This window comes from Delphinus delphis, chromosome 9 (genome assembly GCF_949987515.2).
Source record: "Delphinus delphis chromosome 9, mDelDel1.2, whole genome shotgun sequence".
Lineage (NCBI taxonomy): Eukaryota > Metazoa > Chordata > Mammalia > Artiodactyla > Delphinidae > Delphinus > Delphinus delphis.
This window is the reverse complement of record NC_082691.1, coordinates 51892085-51914130: the sequence shown is the minus strand read 5'-3', so window position 1 is coordinate 51914130 and position 22046 is coordinate 51892085. Positions and strand designations below refer to the sequence as shown.

Sequence of the window (22046 nt, the reverse complement as noted above, 5' to 3'; positions counted from 1 at the left end):
TCTCAAATGGCATTCTTTGGCTTGCTTCTCTCTACTCTCTCCCTGGGTGACTTTAAATATGTTCCTGTAGTTTCAACTGCCACTCAAGCAGAGCCTTCTGAGCTTCAGGCCAGGGGCATCTCCACCTACATGTCCCTTAGGCACCAGGATTTCAACACATTTCTTCAAACCCTCCTCCTCCCTTCCCTATGTTAAGCATATATGGTGGTACCATTTTTCCAGTTGCCCAAGACAGAAAGAGGGAAATTATTTGTGATTCCTGTCTCTTCCTAATTCCTCATATCCAAAAGGTCACTGGTTTTGTCAAAACATTGATCCATTTCTTCCCATTGTTTTATATCTTCTTGCTCAGACCCCTTTGAGCCCTTCTGTACAGTGACCTAGGGTGATCTTTCAACACACAAATCTGAACTAGTCAAGTCCTAAATGCTCCAATGGCTCATTAGCAGGGAGCACAACATCCTTCAAGATTTGATCTTTTTTTTTTTTTTTTTTGGATAAACCTCTCAGCTACCTCTCCTTTACCTGACTAATGTCTAAATTCAGAAGACAGATTGCCAGATTTTGAATTCTGATTACCACTTATTGGTTTTTGATCTTAGACAAGTAACATAACCTCTACATATAAAGTTGTACTCAGGTTATACAACATAAGAAAATGAAAACATTTACATTACTGTGTTAGGAAGTTTGGCTCCTAAGCTTTTTAAAAGATAGAAAACAAATGTTTTCTATGTTCTTTCTATGTTCTGTTTCTTCATCTGTTACATGGGAATTATAGTAACTGCCTCAAAGTTATTGTTATGAGGATTAAACATACATATATATCTCTATATATAGATATATATGAATTAATATATCTAAAAGTGCTTCAGACAATGCCAGCCATATAGTATGCACCATTTTAAAGTATTAGTTATTATTATTATTTAACTGATGGGGAAGTATTTCCTGTTTATCCTTGGTGCCCTTCAAATGAATTCTGAACAACCAGCACTTCCTCTTATAATAGAAATTGGCACAATGTACTGAAATTGCTTTTCTCATCTACACCCTAAGATGTCTAAAATATATTTCTTTGCCTGAAGCACTTTGGTTTCTAAGAGCCCCCAGGGTTTACCCCTCTTTTGCTTTAGGACCTTTTCAGTCTGCCTATCCTGCCTCTTCAAATACCAGATATGACCATGGAGGCATTCTGGCTTTACGAATACAAATGTTAAATGGGAATCATACCATCACAGATGGATTTTTGTTGAGGAAATATTTTTTGCATGTACTCAAACCAGTTTAATTTCATGATCAGTTTCCTATACACACAGTACAGCAAAAACAATTTAAATTTTTCCCATTTTCATCTGACTGACATTATTTCGGTAAGAAATAATTTCATTGTTTTTTTCTCTGTAAATTTTAAAGGAATTGATTAATAAATCAGTTTTTTGCACATATCAAATTCTTCCAATTACAGTTTTTGCCACTGAGTTCCTCAGGATCAAATTAAAATCTATATTTTATTTATGCAATTCTTCTATTAAATTTGGTCAAGAACTATGGGCAGTTTTACTTCATTATATATTTCTATCAAGTCTAATTTTTCTAGGGTCAAATTTTGCAATTTTTAATCTTACAAGACGTAGTTCTTCAGTAAGTTTTCCTCTTTACAATGCAGTTATCATGCACAGGGTTACCCATTCTAGTTTTATTTCTACAATGGAAATTCATTTGCTGTGATTTGGATAAACAACTGTTTGAATTCACTTCTTAGCTAAAAATTGTAATTCCTCTCATGAATTCTCCAAGACCATCCTTGAGGTCAAAATATCTCACCTCATTTCCTTTCCCCTCAACTCTCTTCACATCATTCATTCCTGCTTACTCCTCAGATGCCAGCTCAAGCAGCACTGGCTCGAGGAAGCCTCTCCTGATCTCTAAGACTAGATCAAGTTTCCCTCTTCTTGCTTAGATAGTACATTTTATTTTTCTTTCATCATAGTTTATGGGTGAAGATTTTTAAAAAATTTTTTAAAAATTAATTTTTTGGCTGCGTTGGGTCTTCGTTGCTGCACGCAGGCTTTCTCTAGTTGCGGAGAGTGGGGGCTACTCTTTGTTGCGGTACGTGGGCTTCTCATTGCGGTGGCTTCTCGTTGGGGAGCACAGGCTCTAGGCATGCGAGCGGTAGCTGTGGCGCACAGGCTCAGTAGTTGTGGCTCACGGGCTCTAGAGCACAGGCTCAGTAGTTGTGGCACACAGGCTTAGTTGCTCCGCGGCATGTGGGATCTTCCCAGACCAGGGCTCGAACCCGTGTCCCCTGCACTGGCAGGCGGATTCTTAACCACTGTGCCACCAGGGAAGTCCCTCATCACAGTTCATAAATATGAGTACTTATTATCTCCCTCACTAAACTCTGATCCCTGAAGGCAGGGACTTTTTCTTACCACTGGATCCCTGGCACATAAAAGGCACTCAAAAATTTATTGAAAGAATGATGAAAAGGAAAATAATATCTTTTATCCCCAGTGCTCGTATAGTGCTTGACCAATCCTAGGCACTCATTAAAAGCTGTCTGCATTTTCCCCTTATTGTTTATTTCTGGTTTGTTATGGTCTGGCAATGATGAATTTTTTTTCAATATTAACTTTGAAATTGACTTCTTAATGCTACATATTTTTAAGCTTTTAAGAGCCATGCTACTCCAATAATTTCCTCTTCCTTCTCTCAGGGCAGCCATACTGTACAACTCTGGCAGGGTACACTGTACTCAATGGAGCAGGGAGTTGTTTGATGCAGCACTGATGCATCCTCACTTCCCTCTGTGGAAGGAAAAGCATTCAGCTATTTCCTAAAGTTAATTACAACAGCAGTTCTAAACCCTAAGCTATAAATCAAAAACACCTGGGATACTTTCACAACAGAAATGCTTGGGCCCCACCTGAAAATTATTGAGTCATAAAGTACCAAAACTCCCCAGGTAACTGCAGAGCTAGTGTTGGGAAACACTGGGGTAGGAGCACAGGATGAGTGTGGGAGAATTGGTTAGAAATTAATCTAGATAGGCAGGTTAGTGTATTCAACACTTAGGAATTGGAATTTAACTTTACATCAGTGAGGAGGGTTTTAAGAGGGTAATGAAATAATCAGATCTATGAGAAAGGTTAACTTGGCACCAGTGTGGCAGGGTTTAGAGCCTGAGCTGGGGAGGCCAGGGGAAGAAGCTACAATGAGCCCAAGAATAGACTGCGAGGACTTGAACTAGGGTGGCTGCAGTGCAAACACAGAAGAAGGGAATAGGAAAGGACTCACAAGACATTTGACAGAATTCGCTAAGTGGAATGTGTAGGGTGATTAAAGAGGGAGAAGTTATAGACCACTCCCCGATTTCCAGGGTAAGCAACTGGATGCAGTTTGATGCCATTAACCAGAGAACACAAGTGTAAGGATAGAATGGAGCAGGTAGATGAAACAAATTCCGTTTCCAGCTATGATGAAACAGACGTTGCTTGTGTAAACCATTTAGGTGGAGCTAGAATACCAAGAAATTGGAGATTAAGATCTAGAATTCAGAAGAGAGGTTGAGGCTGAAGTTTTAGGTTTGGGAGCCAACAGCGTATTTGGTAACAATTGAGGCTATTGGAATGGATGAAACTGAACAGAGAACTGTCTATGTAGAGTCAAAAGTGCTTAGCACAGAATTAAAGATAAATCAGGCTTTCTCATTAAACTTACTAAACCACATAATCTTAATTTTATTTAATTTTTTAATATTTATATTTATTTGGCTGCACTGCATCTTAGCTGCAGCATGTGGGATCTTCATTACCGCGTGCAGGATCTTTTTAGTTGCTGCATGCGGGATCTTTTAGTTGCGGCATGCGGGATCTAGTTCCCTGACCAGGGATCAAACCCGGGCCCCCTGCATTGCGAGCATGGAGTCTTAACCACTAGACCACCAGGGAAGTCCCCTTAATTTTAATAAAGCTCAGCAGACCACCATTAAAAATATGCAGATGTCAACGTGAAGAGTAGATGATAATATAAAAAAATTATCTGCAACCTGTATGATAATTTTAAGTATTACTACTGTTATCTCTGGACTTACTTAGAACACAACAACCTGTTAGCTTGGAAAGACTAATTTCTAAGCTTATTAAATAGCAGATTAATCAAGTTAGCTCCTAATATGATACCTGTGCTCCCCTAAATAAAACAACCAGATATTTGGTGATCTACTTCCTACAATATAAAGGCAATATAAATACATCATTGAGCCAACTCATAAAAATACAACATGTTCTTAACAAATGCAACTAGTAATATTCAGAGATTGTCACTTAGTCTATGTGTCCATGTATGTTTGTGCTTATGTGCCAGGCAGTTCTGTGTAATTTACTTAACTTTAATAATACAAGTTCATCATTAGGTCTGGAATTATTTCAACAGAAAATTAAGTAAAACTTAAGAAAAAATTCCCAGGCCCTGCTATTTCCAAGAGTGAATGAACTTGTCTAGAACTTGTCCCTGAAATCCTTGTTTTTAAGAGGCACTCAGGTAATTATGATGCAGGGGGTTCAAGAACTATAATACTTTGAGAAATACTAGCTTATACCAAATAAACATTTTAACTAAGTCTTTTAAAAACATGTTGAGAAATGTTCAGAGATTACAAAAAAAATTTTAAGTAACAGTGTTACATATGCTTTAAGTAGAAAACACATTTTCTTTATTCAAATCATGTGACTTTCTGTACATTTTGAAATGATACACAAAGTCATAGCAAAGCTATATTTTAATTTCATCATATTCCACTCTAAATTCTGTACCATTTACCAAAAATAACTTTTTATAAAGCTTACTGTTTTGTCTAATATTATACAGACTATCAATCTACACATTTTTGTGTGTTTCTCCTAAAAATTAGATTACCTTATTAGGATATTATATAAAACTAATTGGTATATTACACACCAAACATAAGTACAGATTCTGTACAATGTAATAGTATACATATATATTACAAGAGACTAAATGCCTTGTTAAAAGTAATAGTTTAAGAAATCTTTCATGGAAAAAATCTATATCACAAAATGTGGTGGCTTAAGTATCAGTTGCTTTCCTCTCATGAATTTCTTTCGGTGGGCATTAACTGTCCATTTAGCTTCATTAGTAGTTTTACCACAAGGCCGGCCTACAAAGTAAAATACGTTGACAATAAATTTGAAACATGTAAGAATGTGTAAATGACATACATGGCAGTGGACAGACAGTTCTCTATGTATTTGAAAAGGAACTTTTCATTGTTATAAGACTGCAATAAATTATTCAGATAAGTTTCTGGCTTTGCTTAGGAAAGGCCTGCCTTTTTACCTTGGTCTTAAATATGTTAACTTCATGTTAGAGGTTTTCCTTAAAGTAAAATGGACTGTCATTTTTAAAAAAAGAAATAACTTTATTAATACAGTAGAGTTTATTACTAGAAGTCCAGAATAACTGATTAGGTACTTACCTGTTTTGTATGTACTATAAAGCTCATTTTATATTCCATACTATGGATCTGAAAACATGTATCAGCATCTCCCAACTGCCACATAAAACAACCATACTTAAGACTGATGAGTAAAGCCTGCAACATAATTAGAAATCATTATATTGAAATATTTATTAAAAACAACACCCATCTTCTCTTACTATCTACACCTATCTAGACAGGTCTAAACACAGTGGTTTTGACAGTTAGAATAAAACTTGTTCAAAGTGCCCACACTAACTTCACACAGCCTGCAGTACAGAGCCACATATATGGTAGACTCTTAGAAGACTGCCTTGAGCAATGATATTCTTATCAGAATGACAATTTTTTTTTTTTTTTTTTTGCGGTACGTGGGCCTCTCACTGTTGTGGCCTCTCCCGCTGCGGAGCACAGGCTCCAGACGCGCAGGCTCAGCAGCCATGGCTCACGGGCCCAGCCGCTCTGTGGCATGTGAGATCTTCCCGGACCGGGGCACGAACCAGCGTCCCCTGCATCGGCAGGCGGGCTCTCAACCACCGCGCCACCAGGGAAGCCCAACAAAATTATTTAAAGATGCCCATTCTGTGCTATGTATTTGTATATGTGTACACAGAAAGAAGTATTATTCAGCCATGAGAAATAAGGAAATCCTATCATTTGCAACAACATGGATGGAACTGGAGGGCATTATGCTAAGTGAAATAAGCCAAAGAAAGACAAATACCATAGGATACCACTTATATGTGGAATCTAAAACAGCCAAACTCACAGAAACAGGAAGTAGAATGGTGGTTACCAGGGGCTGGTGGGTGGTGGAAATTAAGGAGATGTTGGTCAAAGTAGTACAAACTTTCAGTTATAAGTTCTGGGGATCTAATGTGGGGCATGATGATTATAGTTAGCAATACTGTACTATATGCTTGAAAGTTGCTAAGAGAGTAGATCTTAAATGTTCTCACCAGAAAAAAGAAACTGTAATTATGCAATGTGATAGAGGTGTTGGCTAATGCTATTGTGGTAACCATTTTGAAACAGATAAGTGTATCAAATCAACATATTGTACACCTTAAACTTACCCAATGATGGGGGAAAAAAAAAAGATGCCCATTCTATCAGTGGCTTTCAAGAAAATTAAGTGTACTGCAAGTTTTTACTTTCTGCATCTTAAAAACAATTCCTTTTACTATTGATATATTCAGTACCTTTTGAATATTCATATAGTACTTTCAGATCTGAAATTTATGTAATAGGGTAACATGTCGATTTAGGCAATTTCATATCACTGAAAATAAGTACGCTGATATATTTATTGTAAATATAAGCATTATTTAAAAAATTAATAATATATCCTTCATATATTCAACAGAACTATTTAAAACCAATTACAGTACCCTATTCCTACATGTTGTAACATAATGGTATATTTAAATAGGAATCCAATATATTCTTTGGACTATTTAAAAAACAATTATCTCCTAGTAGTAACTTACATTTTCTTACCCTAAAAATATATTCTTTGTATACACATATACAAAGAAAGTGTTCATGCCATCCTTTAAAATAAGTATGTTGAGAAACATTACCTCTCTATGACTAGCAGTTCTTAACATAATGATTGTAAATAATAAACTAAGGATATGCCAGAAAGGTAATGGTTTAGGGCATTCTGAAAGGTTCTGTAAGTGAAATGTAATATAATTAATTTACATGAGTGTATACCACTTATAATGAGAAAATAATATCTTGCTTTAAAATAGCTATACTTATAAAATATAACTTATAGACAGGATCTACTAAAATAGCTGTTTACCAAAGTACACAATGAAACACTGAATTAAGATATCATAAAACTTTAAACTATCTATCTTTTGGATCAGTGACTTGAAACTTCTTTAATCAAGAGACAGGAAACTGTCCATTTAATATGTCCTCAAAACAGTTTAATATACAGAAAAAAAATACATCTGTGGTATAGCAACTCATAGATTACATGAAGGTCAAATGACCAACAAAAGCACTGAAGCCATAAGTTAAAAATAAAGGTTTTGTTTTTAAAGGACAGTGTGCAGGGAGAAAGGAATTCTTGAGAAATCCACAATAATGAAAACGGCTGAATGGAGTTGAAGAGCCCACATGGCTGTTTTGAGAGACCAGTCTGCTCCAGAAGGAAAAAGTAGCTCTCATTAGGAGGTAAAACCTACAAAGGGGAAGGTGCTTAGTGAAGGAAGTCAAAAAAGTAAGAGAAATGACAGGGATAGTTGAGAGCAGAAAAGGAAAACCATGTAAGTCAGAAGTAGACATAGCCAACCAGGACACACAGGAGAAATAGTGATGTTGACAAGTGACCATGAACAATGGCACTATATGGGTATTTAAAGAACCAGTTTTATTTCAGAAGGGCATTATGGTCTACATAAATTGACATCAGCAAAGGGTAATCTATTGCCTGGATGTAGCAGTGGTATTAAGGCTGAAGATATATCAACAAGTACAGTTCAGTTATGAAGACTGTAATGCTTTCACTATAGTAAAACATTGAACTGTAACACTGCATTTACCTATTCGATAGTGCCTACATTTTATGTAAGTAGAAAGATAGGTCTCTGATGAGTATATGAAACTGGCTGAGCTGTATTTTCTGAGGGGCAACTTTTATTATTCCAAACAATAACAAAATATAGAAGGCAGAAGTAATTGAGATTAAAAAAAACAACACAGCTGTATTCTATGGCTTTTCCTGAGATTTAATCTCTGAGGCTAATGTATCCCATATGTAGACTTTTAAATGCAAATGAATGTATTTTTGCAGATGAAGATGTTTATTTAAGCAAGCTTGTCATATTCAACCCTAGCAGATTTGGTCAATCTAAGACAACTGAGGACAAGCTGATTGTTCCTATATCGTTTGAAAATGTAATTATCTTAGAGCTTTTATAGGTGCCATAAATTTATCAGTAGCTTACAGAACACAGGGTAATGATTATGTGGACAGAAAACATTGTTACCCTTGGTTTCAATCACCTTTTTATATGCCCAATGACAGCATTTCTATTTATATTTCTAGAAAAAGCAGATTCTTAATAACACTATCATCCTCTGCCTGCTACTGCTATCTCACTTACTCAATTCCTGGACCAGAATATTATTCATAATATGAAATGTTATATTACTGAAACATCATTTGAATACTATATAAAACTTTTCATTGTTGCCTAAATTTGGAATGCTCCCAAAAGTCAAACACAAAATATAGTTTAGAGAAAAGGCTCAGTGTTATGCCCACAGTATCACCATCCAGTTCGATGAAGAAGAATTTGCAGATATTTGTATAAAATGCTCTGAAATAGCAGAGGAAAAATTTCTTGAAATGACAAGGGGAATTTCTCCTTCATTTCTTTAGTACAACAGGAATAGAAAAAGTAGTTACAAGCTAATAAGAAGCAGCTTATTTTGTATGAGTAAAATAGTCTAAATAGAAAATGATAAGCAAATGACTCCAAAGCAAGCAGATATCAGAGACTTCAAAAAATCAAGTTCCAAGTCAGTCACTGCCCTATGTCCCTGCATATTCTTTATCTCCATTCACAGGCATTTCTAACAGTATGGGAAAATAACTGTTGCCCATAATGATGATCCTGAGTTATCAGGAAATAACTAAACTACAATTGGGATACTTTCAGAAGGTATGTGATTACATAATAAAGACTTACAAAAATGATGAAAAAAGTTAGGTTTACGATGAAATTCCCTAATCTAAAACGCCTTTTAAAAATGCGTAAGCTCAGTTACTTAAACTGATTTGGAAAATAGTCTATTCGTGACATATCTGAATGAACAAAACAGATTTTTATCTGCTTCCTATTACTAACTAGAAAGCTGTTTATCCTGTGAAATGTGTTAAATATGCTAAAATTAATTGATAACACCATATTTATATTATCATGACTTTGATTAGAAAAAGGGGCACAATACAGTAATAAGCCTCTGACTGAAAAGCTCTGAAGTAGGGGCGGCCAGATCAAGATGGTGGAATAGTGGGGCTTCCCTGGTGGTGCAGTGGTTGAGAGTCCACCTGATGATGCAGGGGACACGGGTTCGTGACCCGGTCTGGGAAGATCCCACATGCCTGTGCTCCGCAGCGGGAGAGGCCACAACAGTGAGAGGCCCGCGTACCGCAAAAAAAAAAAAAAAAAAAAGATGGTGGAATAGAAAACCTCTGAACAGTTCTAACAGGTATTCACAGTCCCATCCACACTTCATCTTGCCCCCCAAAATGTTCTTATAACTTATTCTAATTTGCAAAATGAACCACTTGTGTCAGATATTATATTTCCTTTTTTAAATCTGTATTTTTTTCATTTAAATCTAATTTTTAGAATAGGTAATACATTCACAGTTAAAAAAAATTTTTTTAAGTTGCAAAATGCTATATAATGAAAAGTCTCCCTTCTACTCTTATTCCCAGTTACATGGTTCCCCCCCTCTAAAGGCTTTAAGAGACATTTTATGCATACAAAAGCAATACTTATGCAAATATAGTATTCACTTCCCCCCATTTTTTGAGGTATAATTGACATATAACATTATATTAGTTTCAGGTATACAACATAATGATTCAATATTTATATATATTGCAAAATGATCACCACAATAAGTATCATTAACATCCATCACCATACATAGTTACAACTTTCTTTTTCTTGTGATGAGGAATTTTAAGATCTATTCCCTTAGCAACTTTCAAATATGCAATACAGTATTATTAACTATGGTCACCATGCTCTATACTACATCCCCATGACTTATTTATTTTACAGCTGGAAGTTTGTACCTTTTGACCCCCTTTACCCATTTTGCCCATCTCCCAACTCCCTGCCTTTGGCAACCACCAGTCTGTTCTTTGTATCTTATGAGCTTGTTTTTTTTTTAAAAAAAGATTCCACATATAAATAGTGAGATCATATAGTATTTATCTTTGTCTGACTTATTTCACTAGGCATAATGCCCTCAAGGTCCATCCATATTGTTGCAAATGAAAGACTTCATTCTTTTTAATGGCCGATTAATATTCCATTGTATATATTTACACATTTTCTTTAGCCATTCATCCACTGATGGACACTTAGGTTGTTTATCTTGGCCATTGTAAATAATGTTTCAATGAACAGGGATGTGCATGTATCTTTTTGTGTTAGCGTTTCTGTTTTCTTCAGATAAATACCCATTTCCACCCATTTTTACATGAATGGTAGCATATTACATATGGTTCAGCACCAAATATATCTTGGAGATCATTCCACAGAAAAATATTCTTCATTCTTTTATATGGCTGCAAGGTATTTCAATGTTACAATTAATATGTTAACTCCCTATTGATAATCATTTCGTTTTCACCCCCCTATCCTTTGCTATTATAAATGAATGAAATTGTTCATGTAGGCTAGTACTGTTATTTTAGATATTACATAATGTGACTGGTCAAAAACAGCTGAAAAGATGAAAATCTACCTTAGTTTCCATATTGAGAAGATGAAGTCCTTTTATATTCACACCTACATACACAGGGATGACTTTATGATTACTGGGGCTTGCCTTTGTAAATATCTGTCCTATGAAAAAAGCTGCTCCATATGTAGGAATTTCCCAACAATTCTGTAAGAACATGCGCTGTAGGTGATGCATTTCTTTACTGACACCTTCACTTGTACTAAGATTCTAAAAACAAAGTAAAATAAACAGATGTGAAAGGAGAATGTACCTTTGATAATCCAAACAGGTCAACTAAACAGTTTCTAAAATCAAGGCTATCCCAAAGACAAATAAAATTGTGTGACATTATACCAAAGGCAGTTTTTCTTTTGAGATCTTATATTAAAAAAAAAGAAATATCAAGGTCTAAAAATAATGTTTATCTATTCTATTACATTTTTAAGTGCCTCATGGATAGAGATAGTGTATTATCTCATGTTTTTTTAATCTCTAGCACTTACCACAGTATCCAGCATACAGACGGTATTCAGTAAAAGATTCTACATTATTAAAAATAAAACTATTTTGCTCCTTTTCCTTTCAGGCATGTGAACTATAAGATCCTTATTTAATTTCAAGAATAAAATGTAATGTACCTATGTTTAAAACATATTAATAATACTAACAAAATTTCAACTAGGCTATAAAATGTCTTTTTATTTCTATTTAACAGCTTACCTTGTATTCATGAAGTATTCGGTTTGTCCAGTGAGGTGCCTTACTTTTCAATTTGGTAATAGGTACAATGGATTTTAGATTTTCTTCACTGTAAGCAAATACACCAACATCTTTTAAATAAATCATCTTTAGTAGCTACAGTAATATAATCATTTACATGTAAATGGCTTTAATTAATATGATTTTTGAGCTGAAAAATATTATATTGTAACATATCGGAGAACTCTCAACATTTTAAGCAAAAAGTCACGATCCTAATATTGCTCAATTTAGAGAAATGTTTCTTCTTTCAGTAGCCACAAAATATTTTTGAATATTTAAAACTACAATAAACAAACTTTAAATGTGCTAAACCTCAATGTTTTCTCTCAATATGAAACATGAACTAGTTTTTGTGGTGGTATATGGTGAAATGCATCTGCCTTGTAACATTTTTTCTACTAATCCAAGTCAGGCTTTAGTGAACTTATTTAAACATACAGTAAAGAAAGATAAAGCTAACAAGTATAAGGCATATCAAACTATATTCAAATATAAGAAAAAGAACTTTGGAGAGAGTGTAACGTAAAGAATGCTTTACTTTTTTTTTTTTTTTCTCATTCCATGCCTTATATTATTTAATTCCAAACCAACGTCTAAATAGTTCTTAGTAACGTAATATTTCTAAATTTTCTTGGTTAAACTGAACCTTGGGTATAGCACAAGACCATGAATTGTATTAAATACTTACTTTAGGAAACCTTGCTTGTGTTTCTTACTCTCATAATTTCCATAAACTATCTGCAACAGTAGACTTGCCAATGTTATCAGTTTAGCATCAGGAGCCGTATAAAAGCCCTTCAATAAATTATATCTGGCTTCATCAAAGAGAATAAGAATAGCTAATGGGTCTTCAATCTTAAAAGAAAAAGTATAATTTGGTTATTAGGTCACAATTTCCTGTTATAAATGTACAACTTGCCACTATCTAATATGAAAAAGCAAAAGCTATGTAATTTCATATAAATACGCTGTTATTGCTTTAGAGCAAAGGTTGACAATTTTTTTCTATTAAAGCCCAGATAGTAATATTTTAAGCTTTGTGAGTCAGATAGTCTGTTAGAACGACTCAACTCTGCTATTGTAGCACAAAAGCAGCTATAGACAATACATCTACAAATGTTGGAGTTCTACTAAAACTTTTTATATTGATTCTGAAATTTGAATTTCATGAAATGTTCACATGACATGAAATATTCTTTTGAATTTTTTTCAACCATTAATAGCTTGCAGGATATACAAAAGTAGGCAACAGGTCAGATACAGCAGTAGGCCATAGGTTGCTAACCTCTGATTCACAGTTCAATAAAATTATCATCAGTTTATGGATATGAGTGTGTATAACTTATAGTACAATTTTACTTAAATTCTTTATATTCCTCAAACATTCTTCTACAATCTGTGCTTCACCCAATATAGTAGTGAACCTCAAAGAAGATAAAAGGAAGTATTAACTCCCAGAAGGACACATGAAGTTTGAAAAAAGCTTAACATTTTTTATTTGACTAAAAAATATTCAGTACTTTGCACTTTCAAATAACACTAAAGGAGAGCATACTTTTTTAAGTTTTGAAAACTTTAAAGTTTCACTTTATCTGATAAGATTAACAAACATTGAAAAATGCCAGCCTAAAGAATACATTTCTACTTGGAAATAATCACCAATTATAGAGATTCTGAATGAATACTTAGTATGTTTCCAAATATGATTCAAAATGACCCAAATTCCTTATGGCAAAAGAAATGTTGTCATACTAACTAAAATACTATAATACTCCATATATTGATAATATTAAAAAAACTGAAACAGAATTTCATGGGGAAAAAAAGATAAGGGGATTGCTCTAGATTAAAGGAGACTTAAAGAGACAGTAATCAAATGCAAAGCATGAACGCTGACTAGCTCCTTCAGTTGGGAGTTAAGAGACTGAAAAATTGGGGGGAAATCTGAATATGGGTCTGATATTAGAGGTTATTATGGAAACATTAATTTTATTAGGGTGAAAGTGGTACTGTACTATGTAGGTACATCCTTGTTCTTAGAAGATGCATGTTAAAATATTTAGGGATGAAGTGCCAGGATGTCTGCAACTCAATTTTAAATGGTTCACAACCAAAAGAGAGGAAAGATGAAACCAATGTAGCAAAATGTTAACAATTAGTGAATTTAATGAATGGTATATGATGGTATGAAGTTTATTACTTTTTCAACTTTCCTATGGGTTTTTAATTTCTCAAAATAATTGTTGGGAAAAAATGAAAGAAAACATTTTTCTAATAAAAATTAACTTAAAGAATTTGAAGAGTTTGAATAGAGAATAATTATAATTCCTAATAGTGTGTTCAGTGACTATTAGTCAACGATTGTTCTTTTTAAATGAAAGCAGGCTCTTTTCATCCTAAAAGAATAATCCTAACCAAAAAAATACAATTCTTCTATTTTTCAGGTGGTAAAAATAGGAATTTTTCAATTACACAATGAGTGAAAAAGAACGCAACCACTTTATCAGATGATCGTGATATTCTGATTCACCTTAAGTACTCACTAAGCCTTGCTTCTTCTCACTTGAACCTACTTTGTATTATTTGTAACATAATATGCAATTAATTAATATCCAAGTATTATCATTATTGCTCTTTCTCTACCAGCCAACTTTAAAAATATTACTTAGAAAGAAAGAAAACAGGCTGAGTATATTTAGATTATTTGCAAATTTCATACATCTATTACATTTTAAGAACTGCTAACAAAGTTTACCATTTTAACTATTTTTAACTGTAGAATTTAGTGGCATTAATTACATTCACAATGTTGTGAACCATCACAACTATTTCCATATTTTCATTGCCCAAACAGAAACTCTGTAACCATTAAGTCCTCATTCTCTCCCCCCATCACACTAATATACTTTCTGTTTATAGTATCTATTCTAGATATTTATTTAAGATAAGTAGAATCAAACAGTATTTGTCCTTTTGTGTATGGCTTATTTCACCTAGCATGTTTTCAAGGTTCATCCATGTTACGACATGTATCAAAACTTCATTCCTTTTTATGGCTGAATAATATTCCATTTTCTTCATCCATTTATCTGTTGATGAACACTTTAGCTTGTGTCCACCTTTTTGGTTATTATGAATAATGCTGTTAAGAATGCTGGAATGCAAGTATCTGTTTGAGTTCTTGTTTCCTTTAGGTATATACCTAGGAGTGGAACTGCTGGATCAAATGGTAATTCTATGTTTAGTTTTTGGAAGAACCACTCAACTGTTTTCCACAGCAGCTGCACCATTTTACACTCCTACCTACAACATACAAGGGTTCCAATTTCTCTATATCTTCATCAAAACTCAACATCTTCTTTTATAAATTTTTATTATTACAACCATTCTAGTAGGTGTGAAGTGGTTTCTCATTGTGTTTTGATTTGCATTTCCTTAATGACTGATAATGCTGAGTGTCTTCGCATATGCTTGTTGGCCACTTGTATATCTTTACTGGAGAAATGATATTTAAGTCCTTTACCCAATTTAATTGGGTTGTCTTTTCGTTGTGGAGTTGTAGTTCTTTTAATATTCTGGATAGTAAACACTTACCAGATTTATGATTTGCAAATAGTTCTTGCATTCTCTAGCTTGTCTTTTTCTTGATAATGTCCTTTGATTTACAAATGCTTTTAATTTTGATGAAGTCTCATTTATCGATTTTTTCTTTTGTTACTCATGTTTTTGGTGTCATATCTAAAACTCCAAGGCCAAATCTAAGGTCATGAAGACAACCCATATATTTTGTCCTAAGAGTTTTATGGTTTTGGCTTTTATATTTAGGTTATTGATACACTGAGTCAATTTCTGATGTGGTGTGAGATCAGGGTCTAATTTTATACTTTTTGCATATGAATTTCCAGTTGTCCCAGCATCATCTGTTGAAGAGACTATGTTTTCTTCATTGGATGCATTTGGCATCCTTGTCAAAAAGCAGTTGGCATGGATATATGGGGTTACTTCAGGACTCTCAATTCTATTCCACTAGTCTATGTCTATCCTTATACCAGTACCACATTGTTTGGATTACTGTAGCTTTGTACTAAGAAATTTGGAAATGTGAATCCCACAACTTTATTCTTCTTTTTCAAGAATGTTTTGGCTGTTCAAGGCCCTTTGCAATGAATTTGGGGATTGCCTTTCCCATTTCTGCAAAAACGTCTGTTGTTAGGGAATTGTGTTGAATTGGTAGATCACTTTGCTTGTATTGATGTCTTAACAATATTAAGTCTTCTTATCCTTGAACATGGGAAGTCTTTCTAGTTACTTATGTCTTCTTTAATTTATTTCAGCAATGTTTTTGTAGTTTTCAGTGTACGAGTTTTGCAGCTCTCTTGTTTAACTTATTCCTAGGTATTTTATTCTTTTAGAAGTTATTTTAATGGAGTTTTTAGTTTCCTTTTTTGGGGGGGGGAGTGTCTGTGGCTGGTTATAGAAACAACTGATTTTCGTGTGTTAAGCTTGTACCCTACAACTTTGCTGAATCCATTTATTAGCCCTAGTAGCTTTTGTGTAGATTCTTTAGAATTTCCTATATACAGGATAATGTCATTTGTGATCAACAGAGACAGTTTTACTTTTTCCTTTCCAATCTGGATGCCTTTCTTTTTTTTTCTTTTCTTTCTTTCCTTTTTTTTGGGCGGTGGTGGTTGGGGGAGTGTGGCTCATTGCTTTGGTTAGAACTTCTAGTTCTTGTTAAACAGCAGTGGTGAAAGCAGGTATCCTTGTCTTGTTCTTAGGAGGAGTTTTCAGTCTTTCACCACTGAGTATGTTAACTGTGGGTTTTTCATAAATGCCATTTATTACACTGAGGAAGTTCCCATCTATCCTAGTTTTCTGAGAGTTTTACCATGAAAGGCTACTGGATTTTGTCAAATGGCTTTTTTACCTTTAGATTGATAACAGAAGAGGGACAATATGAATAGTCAGGCATAAAACATTTACCAAGTTTGGACAAGGTCACTGAAATTTTCATGTGCTAAAATTTGTTTAACCTTGTCTGTTTAATATTTTCTTGAATAAAGAATCTGGAAATTGTGTATTTTTTCTTCACCAAATTTATGAGAGCCTGGAAATTTTCTTTTTCCCCCAGTTTTCACAGCTACCACTGTACTTAGATTATCACCTAGTTTAACTTGTAACATCTCCCTTAGGTTTCTTCCTTGTCCAGTCGTCCCTCAGATGACATTATTTCACTTCTCCTCTAAAATTTACAGTAATTCAAATCCAAACATACTTGTTTGGGACAGACCTTTTTTTAATCAAATGTAAATTCCATTCTCATTTTTTACTATCTATATAGTTCTCTGTTGAGTCAAAAACAGCTATTTACCGACTGTTGAGAATAACTTTTTAATGTCCCCTTTGTAAATATAATCTTCTCTATCCAGAATATTTTTTCTGTTCTCCCCTTACACCAATGCATCTCTTTGCTCCTTTGAAACTTACGCAACTGATTAGCCATTTATTAAGTTTATCTGACACTGTACTCCCTTTCTAACTACTCTAAAATTTTTTTCTACTCTAAAATCTTTCTCCCATCTGGTTGGTAATTCTCCTTAGGATGGATTCTCTATTTCTTTTGTATTCTAAGACAATGGAGGTGGGGAAATGGAAAAACCAACCAGGGGCTTTGTAAGTAGACTGACTCAAACTCTACCACTTAAAACAGGGATGTAAGGATTGAACAGAAAAACAGAAATAAAACCTCCTGTAAAGGAAGAGTACAATTTTTGCCTCTAGTGCTTAAAACAGGAACTCAGTAGATTCTGAACATTTAAATGACTGTAAAAAAGATTTCTGAGCAAACCTTTTTCTCAACTTCCAAAGGAAGTCTCACATCTCTTCTTAGGAAAAGCTGTGGTGTCTCCCTTTGGGGATCCAAATTAGTCAATTCAGCAAGTATTTCTGGCCAGTCACGAACATGTTGCAATGGTTTATGATAAGGCTTGAGTTGAAGGCCTGAAAAACATCTTTCCTTTTATAAATGATAATGTAAAAATGAACCAATTATATCAACACATAGAAACTTTTTATCAAACTCTCTGTACCTAAGTACTGAACACACACAAATTACAGATCTAAATTTAAATCAATATTGACTTTAATCAACATTACTACCCAATTTGAGGTTAATTGTTTATTAAGAATATAAGAATTATGAGACTAAATCTGAAAATGAATAAAATTTATCAAATATATTTAAGATCCTTAATTCCATGATAGCCTATTTAATGAGAAAATCAGTACAATTTGGTGTTTAAAAAAATACAATTAAATCACTAGATAACCAATCACAACCACCTCAATGAAATCCCTTATGTATCTGCAATACTTTGTCTGAGAGACAAATCTATAATGACATTGGGTCGAGTTTAAATAACAAAGATCTGATAGAAAACCAATATATAGAAAAAGAAAATCTGTATTATTCTGAGATGAGGTGAGCACTGAAAATAAAGGCAAGTTGGATGAGCACTACGTTTAACAGCATTCAAATCAAATTCATTGCCAAAGAAAAATGTTTTGGTTTTTATCATTTCAAACATTGTACGCGGGCTTCCCTGGTGGCACAGTGGTTGAGAGTACGCCTGCCGATGCAGGGGCCGCGGGTTCGTGCCCTGGTCCGGGAGGATCCCACATGCTGCGGAGCGGCTGGGCCCATGAGCCATGGCCGCTGAGCCTGCGTGTCCGGAGCCTGTGCTCTGCAGCAGGAGAGGCCACAACAGTGAGAGGCCCGCATACCGCAAAAAAAAAAAAAAAAAAAAAACCATTGTATGAACAAAGAGGGGCCAGGAGGAAGCAGAGGTTTATCTGTTTCAGCAGTCTGAACATAAACAATCTGTATAAAAGAGAAGAACACTGTCTCATTTGAAAATTTAAAAGTCAATAATAATTGATGCTATACTTAAGTTTACCAACCCACTCTCAAAAAGGAATAATCAGGTTTATACAACAGAATAACAAATTTCTTACTGAGATTTTCTGAACAGATCCAAATAGTGAAATATTGCTGTGTTTCTTGAGAGAGACGCATTCCTTCCATTATCTGCTGCACTGAGGTATTATTTCCATGCTTCAGTTCAACAGAACGGTATGATCCATCCATTCTGTATATTCGAACTTTTTCATACTAGGACAAAGAATGATAATAAATTATGCAACCTGGTTATAAATTATACATCCCAATACAACAAAATGCTTTAATTTCAACTTCATCTGCTTAAAAACAACTTCAAGTGAGAATCTTCTGGCAATATTTTATTTATTTTTGCCTTGCCATGTGGCTTGCGGGATCTTACTTCACCAATTAGGGATTGAACCTGCACCCCCCCTGCAGTGGAAGCACAGAGTCCTAACCACTGGACCTTCTAGCGATATTAAAAAAAATTTTTTTTCATTATTTATATTTTCTAACATGTTTTCCTCTGAATATTCCATGGTCAAATAAGTTTGAGAAACTAAGCAAATGGGTTTTTAAAAAATATTCAACTTCAAAATCTTCTGAAAGTATATTTTAAAGCCATTAATGTACAATGTAAATATCAAATGGGGGATACAGACTTGGTTAACTAAATCTGGTGTTAGTCAAGTACCTCGTGAGTTTAGTGAGCCACAAATTAGAATGTAGAAATGTGTACCAGCAATAATTTGTCCTAAGAGGAATCTGTGATAGAAGACTTTGCAGATAAAAGTTATGAAACAATGGACCATGAGCCAGTTTCTTTCCTCCTGTTCAGAAAATCCCAGAGAGAAATGATATTCTCAATACATTTTTATTGTTATAGGAAGTAACTGATGCCACCAAACAACTTCCAGGACAGTTCATTTTAGATAAAAGTACCTAATTCCTTTTATACATTCAGATATAAAAATTATATAAGAAATAAAAATGGTTTTTTACAAAATTTATTTATTTATTTGTGGCTGTGTTGGGTCTTTGTTGCTGCACACGGGCTTTCTCTAGTTGTGGCAAGAGGGGGTTACTCTTCATTGCAGCACACGGGCTTCAGCAGTTGTGGCTCGCGGGGTCTAGAGCACCCTCAGTAGCTGTGGCGCATGGGCTTAGTTGCTCCACAGCATGTGGGATCTTCCTGGATCAGGGCTCAAACCCGTGGCCCCTGCATTGGCAGGCAGATTCTTAACCACTGTGCTGCCAGGGAAGTCCCTAAAAATGTGTTTTAACTATACAAATAGAAAACAAATTGCAATGAAGTATAACATAAGGGTGCCTGTACTGCTTATCTATTTCCTTGCTTTTGTCCTGTACTCAGGGAATAGTGTTTTGACAAAAATGTGTATGAATGTGTGTAATTTTCCTTAAAGGCAGAGATCATGTACTGAATAAATAAAGAATATGTATTCTTTATCACATCACTTTCAGCATTTTATGGTGTTAAATTTACAAAAATATTCAACAAATACTCATTGCCTACTTAATAGAAATGTCTGGAAAGGCTCAAACATATGGGTTATACCTATTGGTATAAAACTTTTATCCTTTATCAGTTGGTATAAATCCTTTTATCTGTTTTTTAAGTTTCCAAACAATTTTTAAACTGATAACAGTTTTAACATCACTATAACTTTCAGGCATAACTGAGTTTTTTCTAATTGTTAATTCTTCTCTATTTTAATGTCACTGCTAATTATTTTGTACATAAGTAGGTGGAAAGGCCAGGTTGAATTGGCAGAATAAAAGACTTAGAAATCTCCTATTTTAACCCATTCACTATCTTGAGGAGGAAGATGAATCTGTAATAGATGACAACTTGCCAAAACTAAATTACCAAATGATGTGTAATATTATTATTGGGTTGGCCAGAAAGTTCGTTCAGGTTTTTCATACATTATGGAAAAACTCGAACGAACTTTTTGGCCAGCCCAATATTTACAAATATATTACTTAGAAGGCCTAAGTAGAGAGAGATGCTCCAATGAATAGGCTAAAATTTGTAATCAGCACACCAAGTATACAGATTACACTGGAAATTAGATTAATTTTAACTGATCGAAAGATTTATTTATGCAGTTTTATTTTGATATGCAAGAATAAATATCCAAATGTTAGGGATGATAACAAATTTAATACCTATGAAGTCTAACCATGAGGTTTTATAAAAGCAGGAAAGAAGCCATCCATACATTTATATCCTTCCACCCTTGACACAGATCCTCAAATTACTTATCAATTTAAATACAATGCTTGGCTCTAATTAGTTTATGAAGATAATTCTTACTGGTTTGTTAATGGCTTCCTTCAACAATTTTGCAGCTTCTTCCCAATTATTTTGTTTGTTTTCTTCACAAATATTTAAAGGAGATCTTCCTTGTTGGTCTGTTATGTGCTAGAAATGTGGGGGGAAAAGGTTAAAGATAAAAGGCATTACAAATGTACAAATAAGGGAAAATATCAAAGTTTCATTACAAAACTATTGTCAAGTGTTAAGTACATATTAAGCAAACTTAGTGCATGCTATACTTAAACATGAACTGCCAAAGATGACTCAAAGCACTAATCAATGTGATTACTGTTTTTCAAAAGTTCTGATTATAGGGCTTCCCTGGTGGCGCAGTGGTTGGGAGTCCGCCTGCCGATGCGGGGGACGTGGGTTTGTGCCCTGGTCCGGGAGGATCCCGCATGCCGCAGAGCGGCTAGGCCCGTGAGCCATGGCCGCTGAGCCTGCGCGTCCGGAGCCTGTGCTCCGCAGTGGGGCAGGCCACAGCACTGAGAGGCCCGCACACCCCCCCCAAAAAAAAGTTCTGATTATAGTAACAACAAAGGTTTTGTTAAAGCTTTTTTTAAAAAAAATTATTTATTTAATTTATTTTTGGCTGCGCTGGGTCTTTGTTGCTGTGCACGGGCTTTCTCTAGCTGGGGCGAGTGGGGGCTACTCTTCGTTGTGATGCGTGGGCTTCTCATTGTGGTGGCCTTTCTTGTTGCAGAGCACGGGCTCTAGGCGTGTGTGCTCAGTAGCTGTGGCTCGCAGGCTCTAGAGCACAAGTTCAGTAGTTGTGGTGAATGGGCTTAGCTGCTCCGCGGCATGTGGGATCTTCCCGGACCAGGGCTCAAACCCCCGTCCCCTGCATCGGCAGGTGGATTCTGAACCACTGCACCACCAGGGAAGCCCCAAAATACTTGTTAATACAAATTCCAAAATATCCTTTTCCTTCTTAAAGATATTTTTGAGAAAATACACTATAAAGTGAAAAGAGGTTAAATTTTATGTACATTCTGTAGATGCATGGCGGT

General features: G+C 34.8%; 1 protein-coding gene across 3 annotated transcripts in view; it reads right to left on the bottom strand.

The window, feature by feature from the left end:
- The window catches only part of KRIT1 (KRIT1 ankyrin repeat containing), a 42779-nt gene that overhangs the window by 1310 nt on the left and 19423 nt on the right, over nucleotides 1-22046 (bottom strand). For 2 of the 3 annotated variants that reach the window (XM_060020537.1, XM_060020538.1), the window contains 8 exons: nucleotides 21034-21141; nucleotides 18770-18926; nucleotides 17604-17755; nucleotides 12441-12607; nucleotides 11711-11798; nucleotides 11012-11218; nucleotides 5501-5617; nucleotides 3781-5182 (listed from right to left, as the gene is read on the bottom strand). In XM_060020537.1, coding sequence (XP_059876520.1) covers nucleotides 5114-5182; nucleotides 5501-5617; nucleotides 11012-11218; nucleotides 11711-11798; nucleotides 12441-12607; nucleotides 17604-17755; nucleotides 18770-18926; nucleotides 21034-21141 — 1065 coding nt within the window. In that variant the 3' untranslated portion in view covers nucleotides 3781-5113. Of the gene's footprint in view, nucleotides 1-3780; nucleotides 5183-5500; nucleotides 5618-11011; nucleotides 11219-11710; nucleotides 11799-12440; nucleotides 12608-17603; nucleotides 17756-18769; nucleotides 18927-21033; nucleotides 21142-22046 lie in introns of those variants that run through there. The other variant, XM_060020539.1, reaches the window with a different exon arrangement.